Raw genomic sequence first — 12527 nt, 5'->3', positions numbered from 1 at the left:
TTAAATCAAATGCTCAGTTTTTAATGAGTTGCTCCATCGGCTGTGTCAAAGTCATGGTATTTATTTTTTTTTCTCTGCTGTTTTCGCAGTGCACAGCAGCTCCAGGCAACTCTGGCAAATAACCATTCCTCAGAGGCACTGTGCAACTTTACCATCACTGCGGTCGCCTGTTCTTTGGTAAGATTTCCCAGTCAACACTGAGAACCTGATTTAGAAAACGTACTAGGAACCACCTCCCAATGGACCTTCTTCAACTGTATTTCTCGTGTACTTGTCATTTCAAAGACGGCGGCCAATTTTACACCAAACAACTTGGTCACACTGCTCAACTGTTCCCCGGCGGAGAGTCAACAGCCAGCCCCAGTGGCCGTCTGGAAGCTTCTCTTCCAAAAGGCATCTCCAGTACTTGAGCAGGCGCTCCAATCATTCGCCACAATGGTAGATCCATGTCACGCTCAAACACAATGGACACTTGCGTGTGTGCATTTTGTGGACGGTAAATTGAGTGTTTCCAATTCTAGGCACCCAACACCAGCAGCGATTCCCTTTCGAATGCTCTCGAGGCTTTGGCAGAAGTGACATTGGCCAATTTCACTCAGGCTCAGGTGCAGGACGACACCTTTGTCCGCAAGGTGTTCCATGTCAAGATTCGTCCGTTTCTGGCCTCTTCATCCTCCAACTTCCTCTTCTGCCTCAGCACCAAGAACTTCAGCTGCCAGACGTACCAGACTGTGTAAGCAGACATAGGGGATACTGTATGTTTCTTCCCGTGGCTGGAGTGAAAGCCACATATTTTATCGGTTGCTGTGAAATTGAAATTGAAAGGCTTCCTCTTTATGTCCAGTGTCCAGGCACTCGACAGCCAAATGGCATTGATGGACAGAGAGAGACAGCGGGCAGTTTTTACACATTTCATGAGAGCCTTTCTTTCCAGAAATGACTCATCAGGTAAGGGCTGGTGTCCTGGCTGGTTTTAACAGAGAGTGGACAGCAGTGGTGGCCCCAGCTAACTGAAAGCTTTCCCTTCTTTGCAGAGCCTGGCTGCGTCTCTCGCAACATGTCCAGTACAGAGTGGATTCAGGCAAACCTTGGCAGTTTCTCTAAATTTGCAACACTGGAGGATTTGCTGGCCCTCAATTCCAACTTCTCCAGCGTACGTTCTGACTGCAGTAGTCTCTTCCTAAGGAGACCCGTCTTACTCCGTCTCTCACGTGTCCTTGCTAACTTATGTCATCGTCATTCCCTTTTTCAGGCTGAAGCGTTGACATTGCTGGTGCCTACTCAGCTGGCACAGTTGACACTGAGCTCAGGGCCCAATCTGGACACTGAACAAATCGACCAGATCTTTGACGTACTTGAGGGGAAAGATGCTTTCCAAAATGTGGACCAATTTCTGGAACAACTGTCAGCAAATGAAACGGTAGAGTAACCTGACACTGGGGAAAGAATGACAGCCGAGATCTTGTGTCGTGGGAAACATACAGGCGTTTCCATGGACCTGTGAGGCAAACTCCTATCTTGCTGACCTTTGGCAGGTCCCTGATTTCCCACCTGTCGTGAGAGACCGCCTGATGAACAGGACCTTTACCGTCATCAGAAGGAGTTTCTCTGGCTTCACTCCGAATCTGTGGCGTCTCTGTTTCCGTCAAAGACTGATTCCCCTGCTTTCCAGTTTCACCGCGAAGATGCTTTCAAGCACAACCTCTTACCTAAACTGCACAAATTACCGCATTGTGTGAGTAAAACATCATGAGCGTGGCACATTTTACCCGACCAAAGGACAAAGCAGTCATCAGAAGCTAAGAAAATGTGCTTGTTGTTGTTGCTGCTGCAGGGTGTCTGGGTTGACCACAGTCAGTCCAGCGATGACGCCACAGAGACGACAAAACCTTGCATCAGTTATGCTGCAATATCTCAACAATCCTGCATCCACTGGCAACCGTCCAGGTAGTGTTGAAGTACTTTTCTTCCAGCTCATTCTAACTTGTGCCAGTTGCACATTGTGAACCTCAAGTTGCGCAAAGATTTGCTGAGGTGACACTGACAACAACTTGCACCATGGCTTTCGGTGGCAAACGGTCCTTGCTCCTACCAAATGTCAAACTCTTCCTCTACGGACTACAGGTTGCAGACTGGAAAATGAGAGTGACGCTGAATGGCTTCAACAAAACTTTGCTGCATTTTCCCAGAATCTATCGTACGCTGACCTCACAGGCTTTAACATTTCTGGGGTAAGTCATCCAAGTCACTGTCTGGCCATGTGTATGTTCTTGGTACACAAGAGTCCAAACTGGGACAATTTCCATCCATCCATCCATCCATCCATCCTCAATACCGGCTTAATCCTGAACTCAGGGTCACGGGGCTCTGCTGGAGCCTATACTTGGACAATTGACGAGGGTGAAAAGAATCGCAGTGCCAGAGAGGAGGGCAGCTGACATGTCTTTGTTTGTGTCATCAGGTGGCTGTTCTGAATCAGCTGACACCATCTCAGACAGCGGCGTTGCTTTTGGATACAAACAGCCCTGCTTATGTGAACGAGACCATAGCGAGGGAAGTCTTAACAGGCCTGACAGAGCGCCAGGATGATGGCCAACTTGAGGAATTTTTCCAGGAATTTGCAAACATCAGTGATCGGGTGACTACTTGGTTTGATGACTGTCCTACTTTCATGACAGAAGGCAGTGTTTGATGTCCACGTGGATGTGCCGTCATGAATGTTTTCTCTCTGAAATGAAGTCAGAAGGGAGATTTGTGGCCGCAAAATTAAAACAGGATTCTTTTGCATCACCAGAGGAACATCACCTTCCTGGAAAACGTGGGAGTGCGAGACGCAATGTTGAACGTGACCTTGGCAGCTCTTGCTCAGGACTTTCAACGCTTCCAGTCAGCTGAATTTGCTCTCTGGTTCAAATGGTATTTGTTCACACTGCTGCCAAGCTTCGGTCCTGTCAGCGTGGACTTCATTCCACGCAACATCAGCTGTGAATCCTACGCGGCAATGTGAGAAATGTTACTAGCAAGTCCACATACGCAGATTGTTGTGCTGCCTGATGTAAATTTGAGTGTGCAGAGTCCACGCTAAGGTTGCCCATTGACTTTCAGACTGGGCGGCCTGGAGCAAAGTTTGCAATCACTGCCGCTGCACCTTTCACACAATCTGAGGGCAGGCATAGAGGCACTCCAAAATGCGTATTCAGGTATGTGGCGCAACATTCCTCGAACAAAGTGTTGCACAATTGACCAAAACTGCAACACGATGAACAGTTGACCTAACGCCAGGTATTTATTACTACTCTCTCTTCTGCAGCTTGTTCAATTCCACCCTCCTCTGAGGTAAGTTCATTTGTATCTGTGCACGTAGTTTTGTCAACTTTGCGGGATCCAAGATTGGTCCATTTTCTTTTGGCCTTTGAGACCTCTTATCCTAATGTGTTTGTCTGCAGTGCCAGCAAAGCTCAGTTGATGGTAAGGCCAATGCTTGCGAGGCATTCTCATTGTATTTTTTTAAAAAATTCTTTGCCCGGTGTCCAACAACTGTCACATAACACATTTCTTACTTCCACAGAGGACCTCATCTGTTCTGGCGTCAGCAGGTTGGTGCCACCTCATTTAAATCAAATGCTCAGTTTTTAATGAGTTGCTCCATCGGCTGTGTCAAAGTCATGGTATTTATTTTTTTTCTCTGCTGTTTTCGCAGTGCACAGCAGCTCCAGGCAACTCTGGCAAATAACCATTCCTCAGAGGCACTGTGCAACTTTACCATCACTGCGGTCGCCTGTTCTTTGGTAAGATTTCCCAGTCAACACTGAGAACCTGATTTAGAAAACGTACTAGGAACCACCTCCCAATGGACCTTCTTCAACTGTATTTCTCGTGTACTTGTCATTTCAAAGACGGCGGCCAATTTTACACCAAACAACTTGGTCACACTGCTCAACTGTTCCCCGGCGGAGAGTCAACAGCCAGCCCCAGTGGCCGTCTGGAAGCTTCTCTTCCAAAAGGCATCTCCAGTACTTGAGCAGGCGCTCCAATCATTCGCCACAATGGTAGATCCATGTCACGCTCAAACACAATGGACACTTGCGTATGTGCATTTTGTGGACGGTAAATTGAGTGTTTCCAATTCTAGGCACCCAACACCAGCAGCGATTCCCTTTCGAATGCTCTCGAGGCTTTGGCAGAAGTGACATTGGCCAATTTCACTCAGGCTCAGGTGCAGGACGACACCTTTGTCCGCAAGGTGTTCCATGTCAAGATTCGTCCGTTTCTGGCCTCTTCATCCTCCAACTTCCTCTTCTGCCTCAGCACCAAGAACTTCAGCTGCCAGACGTACCAGACTGTGTAAGCAGACATAGGGGATACTGTATGTTTCTTCCCGTGGCTGGAGTGAAAGCCACATATTTTATCGGTTGCTGTGAAATTGAAATTGAAAGGCTTCCTCTTTATGTCCAGTGTCCAGGCACTCGACAGCCAAATGGCATTGATGGACAGAGAGAGACAGCGGGCAGTTTTTACACATTTCATGAGAGCCTTTCTTTCCAGAAATGACTCATCAGGTAAGGGCTGGTGTCCTGGCTGGTTTTAACAGAGAGTGGACAGCAGTGGTGGCCCCAGCTAACTGAAAGCTTTCCCTTCTTTGCAGAGCCTGGCTGCGTCTCTCGCAACATGTCCAGTACAGAGTGGATTCAGGCAAACCTTGGCAGTTTCTCTAAATTTGCAACACTGGAGGATTTGCTGGCCCTCAATTCCAACTTCTCCAGCGTACGTTCTGACTGCGGTAGTCTCTTCCTAAGGAGACCCGTCTTACTCCGTCTCTCACGTGTCCTTGCTAACTTATGTCATCGTCATTCCCTTTTTCAGGCTGAAGCGTTGACATTGCTGGTGCCTACTCAGCTGGCACAGTTGACACTGAGCTCAGGGCCCAATCTGGACACTGAACAAATCGACCAGATCTTTGACGTACTTGAGGGGAAAGATGCTTTCCAAAATGTGGACCAATTTCTGGAACAACTGTCAGCAAATGAAACGGTAGAGTAACCTGACACTGGGGAAAGAATGACAGCCGAGATCTTGTGTCGTGGGAAACATACAGGCGTTTCCATGGACCTGTGAGGCAAACTCCTATCTTGCTGACCTTTGGCAGGTCCCTGATTTCCCACCTGTCGTGAGAGACCGCCTGATGAACAGGACCTTTACCGTCATCAGAAGGAGTTTCTCTGTTTTCACTCCGAATCTGTGGCGTCTCTGTTTCCGTCAAAGACTGATTCCCCTGCTTTCCAGTTTCACCGCGAAGATGCTTTCAAGCACAACCTCTTACCTAAACTGCACAAATTACCGCATTGTGTGAGTAAAACATCATGAGCGTGGCACATTTTACCCGACCAAAGGACAAAGCAGTCATCAGAAGCTAAGAAAATGTGCTTGTTGTTGTTGCTGCTGCAGGGTGTCTGGGTTGACCACAGTCAGTCCAGCGATGACGCCACAGAGACGACAAAACCTTGCATCAGTTATGCTGCAATATCTCAACAATCCTGCATCCACTGGCAACCGTCCAGGTAGTGTTGAAGTACTTTTCTTCCAGCTCATTCTAACTTGTGCCAGTTGCACATTGTGAACCTCAAGTTGCGCAAAGATTTGCTGAGGTGACACTGACAACAACTTGCACCATGGCTTTCGGTGGCAAACGGTCCTTGCTCCTACCAAATGTCAAACTCTTCCTCTACGGACTACAGGTTGCAGACTGGAAAATGAGAGTGACGCTGAATGGCTTCAACAAAACTTTGCTGCATTTTCCCAGAATCTATCGTACGCTGACCTCACAGGCTTTAACATTTCTGGGGTAAGTCATCCAAGTCACTGTCTGGCCATGTGTATGTTCTTGGTACACAAGAGTCCAAACTGGGACAATTTCCATCCATCCATCCATCCATCCATCCATCCATCCATCCATCCATCCATCCATCCATCCATCCATCCATCCATCCATCCATCCTCAATACCGGCTTAATCCTGAACTCAGGGTCACGGGGCTCTGCTGGAGACTATACTTGGACAATTGACGAGGGTGAAAAGAATTGCAGTGCCAGAGAGGAGGGCAACTGACATGTCTTTGTTTGTGTCATCAGGTGGCTGTTCTGAATCAGCTGACACCATCTCAGACAGCGGCGTTGCTTTTGGATACAAACAGCCCTGCTTATGTGAACGAGACCATAGCGAGGGAAGTCTTAACAGGCCTGACAGAGCGCCAGGATGATGGCCAACTTGAGGAATTTTTCCAGGAATTTGCAAACATCAGTGATCGGGTGACTACTTGGTTTGATGACTGTCCTACTTTCATGACAGAAGGCAGTGTTTGATGTCCACGTGGATGTGCCGTCATGAATGTTTTCTCTCTGAAATGAAGTCAGAAGGGAGATTTGTGGCCGCAAAATTAAAACAGGATTCTTTTGCATCACCAGAGGAACATCACCTTCCTGGAAAACGTGGGAGTGCGAGACGCAATGTTGAACGTGACCTTGGCAGCTCTTGCTCAGGACTTTCAACGCTTCCAGTCAGCTGAATTTGCTCTCTGGTTCAAATGGTATTTGTTCACACTGCTGCCAAGCTTCGGTCCTGTCAGCGTGGACTTCATTCCACGCAACATCAGCTGTGAATCCTACGCGGCAATGTGAGAAATGTTACTAGCAAGTCCACATACGCAGATTGTTGTGCTGCCTGATGTAAATTTGAGTGTGCAGAGTCCACGCTAAGGTTGCCCATTGACTTTCAGACTGGGCGGCTTGGAGCAAAGTTTGCAATCACTGCCGCTGCACCTTTCACACAATCTGAGGGCAGGCATAGAGGCACTCCAAAATGCGTATTCAGGTATGTGGCGCAACATTCCTCGGACAAAGTGTTGCACAATTGACCAAAACTGCAACACGATGAACAGTTGACCTAACGCCAGGTATTTATTACTACTCTCTCTTCTGCAGCTTGTTCAATTCCACCCTCCTCTGAGGTAAGTTCATTTGTATCTGTGCACGTACTTTTGTCAACTTTGCGGGATCCAAGATTGGTCCATTTTCTTTTGGCCTTTGAGACCTCTTATCCTAATGTGTTTGTCTGCAGTGCCAGCAAAGCTCAGTTGATGGTAAGGCCAATGCTTGCGAGGCATTCTCATTGTATTTTTTTTTACAAATTCTTTGCCCGGTGTCCAACAACTGTCACATAACACATTTCTTACTTCCACAGAGGACCTCATCTGTTCTGGCGTCAGCAGGTTGGTGCCACCTCATTTAAATCAAATGCTCAGTTTTTAATGAGTTGCTCCATCGGCTGTGTCAAAGTCATGGTATTTATTTTTTTTTCTCTGCTGTTTTCGCAGTGCACAGCAGCTCCAGGCAACTCTGGCAAATAACCATTCCTCAGAGGCACTGTGCAACTTTACCATCACTGCGGTCGCCTGTTCTTTGGTAAGATTTCCCAGTCAACACTGAGAACCTGATTTAGAAAACGTACTAGGAACCACCTCCCAATGGACCTTCTTCAACTGTATTTCTCGTGTACTTGTCATTTCAAAGACGGCGGCCAATTTTACACCAAACAACTTGGTCACACTGCTCAACTGTTCCCCGGCGGAGAGTCAACAGCCAGCCCCAGTGGCCGTCTGGAAGCTTCTCTTCCAAAAGGCATCTCCAGTACTTGAGCAGGCGCTCCAATCATTCGCCACAATGGTAGATCCATGTCACGCTCAAACACAATGGACACTTGCGTATGTGCATTTTGTGGACGGTAAATTGAGTGTTTCCAATTCTAGGCACCCAACACCAGCAGCGATTCCCTTTCGAATGCTCTCGAGGCTTTGGCAGAAGTGACATTGGCCAATTTCACTCAGGCTCAGGTGCAGGACGACACCTTTGTCCGCAAGGTGTTCCATGTCAAGATTCGTCCGTTTCTGGCCTCTTCATCCTCCAACTTCCTCTTCTGCCTCAGCACCAAGAACTTCAGCTGCCAGACGTACCAGACTGTGTAAGCAGACATAGGGGATACTGTATGTTTCTTCCCGTGGCTGGAGTGAAAGCCACATATTTTATCGGTTGCTGTGAAATTGAAATTGAAAGGCTTCCTCTTTATGTCCAGTGTCCAGGCACTCGACAGCCAAATGGCATTGATGGACAGAGAGAGACAGCGGGCAGTTTTTACACATTTCATGAGAGCCTTTCTTTCCAGAAATGACTCATCAGGTAAGGGCTGGTGTCCTGGCTGGTTTTAACAGAGAGTGGACAGCAGTGGTGGCCCCAGCTAACTGAAAGCTTTCCCTTCTTTGCAGAGCCTGGCTGCGTCTCTCGCAACATGTCCAGTACAGAGTGGATTCAGGCAAACCTTGGCAGTTTCTCTAAATTTGCAACACTGGAGGATTTGCTGGCCCTCAATTCCAACTTCTCCAGCGTACGTTCTGACTGCGGTAGTCTCTTCCTAAGGAGACCCGTCTTACTCCGTCTCTCACGTGTCCTTGCTAACTGCTAACTTATGTCATCGTCATTCCCTTTTTCAGGCTGAAGCGTTGACATTGCTGGTGCCTACTCAGCTGGCACAGTTGACACTGAGCTCAGGGCTCAATCTGGACACTGAACAAATCGACCAGATCTTTGACGTACTTGAGGGGAAAGATGCTTTCCAAAATGTGGACCAATTTCTGGAACAACTGTCAGCAAATGAAACGGTAGAGTAACCTGACGCTGGGGAAAGAATGACAGCCGAGATCTTGTGTCGTGGGAAACATACAGGCGTTTCCATGGACCTGTGAGGCAAACTCCTATCTTGCTGACCTTTGGCAGGTCCCTGATTTCCCACCTGTCGTGAGAGACCGCCTGATGAACAGGACCTTTACCGTCATCAGAAGGAGTTTCTCTGTTTTCACTCCGAATCTGTGGCGTCTCTGTTTCCGTCAAAGACTGATTCCCCTGCTTTCCAGTTTCACCGCGAAGATGCTTTCAAGCACAACCTCTTACCTAAACTGCACAAATTACCGCATTGTGTGAGTAAAACATCATGAGCGTGGCACATTTTACCCGACCAAAGGACAAAGCAGTCATCAGAAGCTAAGAAAATGTGCTTGTTGTTGTTGCTGCTGCAGGGTGTCTGGGTTGACCACAGTCAGTCCAGCGATGACGCCACAGAGACGACAAAACCTTGCATCAGTTATGCTGCAATATCTCAACAATCCTGCATCCACTGGCAACCGTCCAGGTAGTGTTGAAGTACTTTTCTTCCAGCTCATTCTAACTTGTGCCAGTTGCACATTGTGAACCTCAAGTTGCGCAAAGATTTGCTGAGGTGACACTGACAACAACTTGCACCATGGCTTTCGGTGGCAAACGGTCCTTGCTCCTACCAAATGTCAAACTCTTCCTCTACGGACTACAGGTTGCAGACTGGAAAATGAGAGTGACGCTGAATGGCTTCAACAAAACTTTGCTGCATTTTCCCAGAATCTATCGTACGCTGACCTCACAGGCTTTAACATTTCTGGGGTAAGTCATCCAAGTCACTGTCTGGCCATGTGTATGTTCTTGGTACACAAGAGTCCAAACTGGGACAATTTCCATCCATCCATCCATCCATCCTCCATCCATCCATCCATCCATCCATCCATCCATCCATCCATCCATCCATCCTCAATACCGGCTTAATCCTGAACTCAGGGTCACGGGGCTCTGCTGGAGACTATACTTGGACAATTGACGAGGGTGAAAAGAATCGCAGTGCCAGAGAGGAGGGCAGCTGACATGTCTTTGTTTGTGTCATCAGGTGGCTGTTCTGAATCAGCTGACACCATCTCAGACAGCGGCGTTGCTTTTGGATACAAACAGCCCTGCTTATGTGAACGAGACCATAGCGAGGGAAGTCTTAACAGGCCTGACAGAGCGCCAGGATGATGGCCAACTTGAGGAATTTTTCCAGGAATTTGCAAACATCAGTGATCGGGTGACTACTTGGTTTGATGACTGTCCTACTTTCATGACAGAAGGCAGTGTTTGATGTCCACGTGGATGTGCCGTCATGAATGTTTTCTCTCTGAAATGAAGTCAGAAGGGAGATTTGTGGCCGCAAAATTAAAACAGGATTCTTTTGCATCACCAGAGGAACATCACCTTCCTGGAAAACGTGGGAGTGCGAGACGCAATGTTGAACGTGACCTTGGCAGCTCTTGCTCAGGACTTTCAACGCTTCCAGTCAGCTGAATTTGCTCTCTGGTTCAAATGGTATTTGTTCACACTGCTGCCAAGCTTCGGTCCTGTCAGCGTGGACTTCATTCCACGCAACATCAGCTGTGAATCCTACGCGGCAATGTGAGAAATGTTACTAGCAAGTCCACATACGCAGATTGTTGTGCTGCCTGATGTAAATTTGAGTGTGCAGAGTCCACGCTAAGGTTGCCCATTGACTTTCAGACTGGGCGGCCTGGAGCAAAGTTTGCAATCACTGCCGCTGCACCTTTCACACAATCTGAGGGCAGGCATAGAGGCACTCCAAAATGCGTATTCAGGTATGTGGCGCAACATTCCTCGAACAAAGTGTTGCACAATTGACCAAAACTGCAACACGATGAACAGTTGACCTAACGCCAGGTATTTATTACTACTCTCTCTTCTGCAGCTTGTTCAATTCCACCCTCCTCTGAGGTAAGTTCATTTGTATCTGTGCACGTAGTTTTGTCAACTTTGCGGGATCCAAGATTGGTCCATTTTCTTTTGGCCTTTGAGACCTCTTATCCTAATGTGTTTGTCTGCAGTGCCAGCAAAGCTCAGTTGATGGTAAGGCCAATGCTTGCGAGGCATTCTCATTGTATTTTTTTTTACAAATTCTTTGCCCGGTGTCCAACAACTGTCACATAACACATTTCTTACTTCCACAGAGGACCTCATCTGTTCTGGCGTCAGCAGGTTGGTGCCACCTCATTTAAATCAAATGCTCAGTTTTTAATGAGTTGCTCCATCGGCTGTGTCAAAGTCATGGTATTTATTTTTTTTCTCTGCTGTTTTCGCAGTGCACAGCAGCTCCAGGCAACTCTGGCAAATAACCATTCCTCAGAGGCACTGTGCAACTTTACCATCACTGCGGTCGCCTGTTCTTTGGTAAGATTTCCCAGTCAACACTGAGAACCTGATTTAGAAAACGTACTAGGAACCACCTCCCAATGGACCTTCTTCAACTGTATTTCTCGTGTACTTGTCATTTCAAAGACGGCGGCCAATTTTACACCAAACAACTTGGTCACACTGCTCAACTGTTCCCCGGCGGAGAGTCAACAGCCAGCCCCAGTGGCCGTCTGGAAGCTTCTCTTCCAAAAGGCATCTCCAGTACTTGAGCAGGCGCTCCAATCATTCGCCACAATGGTAGATCCATGTCACGCTCAAACACAATGGACACTTGCGTATGTGCATTTTGTGGACGGTAAATTGAGTGTTTCCAATTCTAGGCACCCAACACCAGCAGCGATTCCCTTTCGAATGCTCTCGAGGCTTTGGCAGAAGTGACATTGGCCAATTTCACTCAGGCTCAGGTGCAGGACGACACCTTTGTCCGCAAGGTGTTCCATGTCAAGATTCGTCCGTTTCTGGCCTCTTCATCCTCCAACTTCCTCTTCTGCCTCAGCACCAAGAACTTCAGCTGCCAGACGTACCAGACTGTGTAAGCAGACATAGGGGATACTGTATGTTTCTTCCCGTGGCTGGAGTGAAAGCCACATATTTTATCGGTTGCTGTGAAATTGAAATTGAAAGGCTTCCTCTTTATGTCCAGTGTCCAGGCACTCGACAGCCAAATGGCATTGATGGACAGAGAGAGACAGCGGGCAGTTTTTACACATTTCATGAGAGCCTTTCTTTCCAGAAATGACTCATCAGGTAAGGGCTGGTGTCCTGGCTGGTTTTAACAGAGAGTGGACAGCAGTGGTGGCCCCAGCTAACTGAAAGCTTTCCCTTCTTTGCAGAGCCTGGCTGCGTCTCTCGCAACATGTCCAGTACAGAGTGGATTCAGGCAAACCTTGGCAGTTTCTCTAAATTTGCAACACTGGAGGATTTGCTGGCCCTCAATTCCAACTTCTCCAGCGTACGTTCTGACTGCGGTAGTCTCTTCCTAAGGAGACCCGTCTTACTCCGTCTCTCACGTGTCCTTGCTAACTTATGTCATCGTCATTCCCTTTTTCAGGCTGAAGCGTTGACATTGCTGGTGCCTACTCAGCTGGCACAGTTGACACTGAGCTCAGGGCCCAATCTGGACACTGAACAAATCGACCAGATCTTTGACGTACTTGAGGGGAAAGATGCTTTCCAAAATGTGGACCAATTTCTGGAACAACTGTCAGCAAATGAAACGGTAGAGTAACCTGACACTGGGGAAAGAATGACAGCCGAGATCTTGTGTCGTGGGAAACATACAGGCGTTTCCATGGACCTGTGAGGCAAACTCCTATCTTGCTGACCTTTGGCAGGTCCCTGATTTCCCACCTGTCGTGAGAGACCGCCTGATGAACAGGA

At 47.9% G+C, this 12527-nt stretch overlaps 3 protein-coding genes across 3 annotated transcripts; all 3 read left to right on the top strand.

The window, feature by feature from the left end:
• The first annotated feature begins 91 nt into the window (after positions 1 to 91).
• On the top strand, positions 92 to 3466 carry LOC142886169 (uncharacterized). Its single transcript, XM_076023135.1, has 13 exons — positions 92 to 177; positions 286 to 438; positions 522 to 733; positions 845 to 948; positions 1035 to 1153; positions 1253 to 1420; positions 1536 to 1735; positions 1835 to 1947; positions 2125 to 2231; positions 2462 to 2638; positions 2795 to 3003; positions 3106 to 3200; positions 3447 to 3466. The coding sequence occupies exons 2-13, from the start codon at positions 436 to 438 to the stop codon at positions 3464 to 3466; spliced, it is 1527 nt and encodes a 508-aa protein (XP_075879250.1). The 5' UTR covers positions 92 to 177; positions 286 to 435.
• Positions 3467 to 3702: 236 nt separating this feature from the next.
• Positions 3703 to 6760, top strand: LOC142886178 (uncharacterized). The gene is made up of 11 exons (XM_076023144.1): positions 3703 to 3788; positions 3897 to 4049; positions 4133 to 4344; positions 4456 to 4559; positions 4646 to 4764; positions 4864 to 5031; positions 5147 to 5346; positions 5446 to 5558; positions 5736 to 5842; positions 6129 to 6305; positions 6462 to 6760. Exons 2-11 carry the CDS (start codon positions 4047 to 4049, stop codon positions 6672 to 6674), a joined length of 1416 nt encoding a protein of 471 aa, XP_075879259.1. The 5' UTR covers positions 3703 to 3788; positions 3897 to 4046; the 3' UTR covers positions 6675 to 6760.
• A 611-nt stretch (positions 6761 to 7371) lies between these two features.
• LOC142886168 (uncharacterized) lies at positions 7372 to 11683 on the top strand. The gene is made up of 13 exons (XM_076023133.1): positions 7372 to 7457; positions 7566 to 7718; positions 7802 to 8013; positions 8125 to 8228; positions 8315 to 8433; positions 8540 to 8707; positions 8823 to 9022; positions 9122 to 9234; positions 9412 to 9518; positions 9796 to 9972; positions 10129 to 10337; positions 10440 to 10534; positions 11520 to 11683. Exons 2-13 carry the CDS (start codon positions 7716 to 7718, stop codon positions 11681 to 11683), a joined length of 1671 nt encoding a protein of 556 aa, XP_075879248.1. The 5' UTR covers positions 7372 to 7457; positions 7566 to 7715.
• Positions 11684 to 12527: the final 844 nt, after the last annotated feature.

This window comes from Nelusetta ayraudi, unplaced genomic scaffold (genome assembly GCF_046127955.1).
Source record: "Nelusetta ayraudi isolate G7.1 ecotype Tasmania unplaced genomic scaffold, CSIRO-AGI_Nayr_v1 ptg000015l, whole genome shotgun sequence".
NCBI classification, from domain to species: domain Eukaryota; kingdom Metazoa; phylum Chordata; class Actinopteri; order Tetraodontiformes; family Monacanthidae; genus Nelusetta; species Nelusetta ayraudi.
This window is presented reverse-complemented; position numbering and strand designations above follow the sequence as displayed.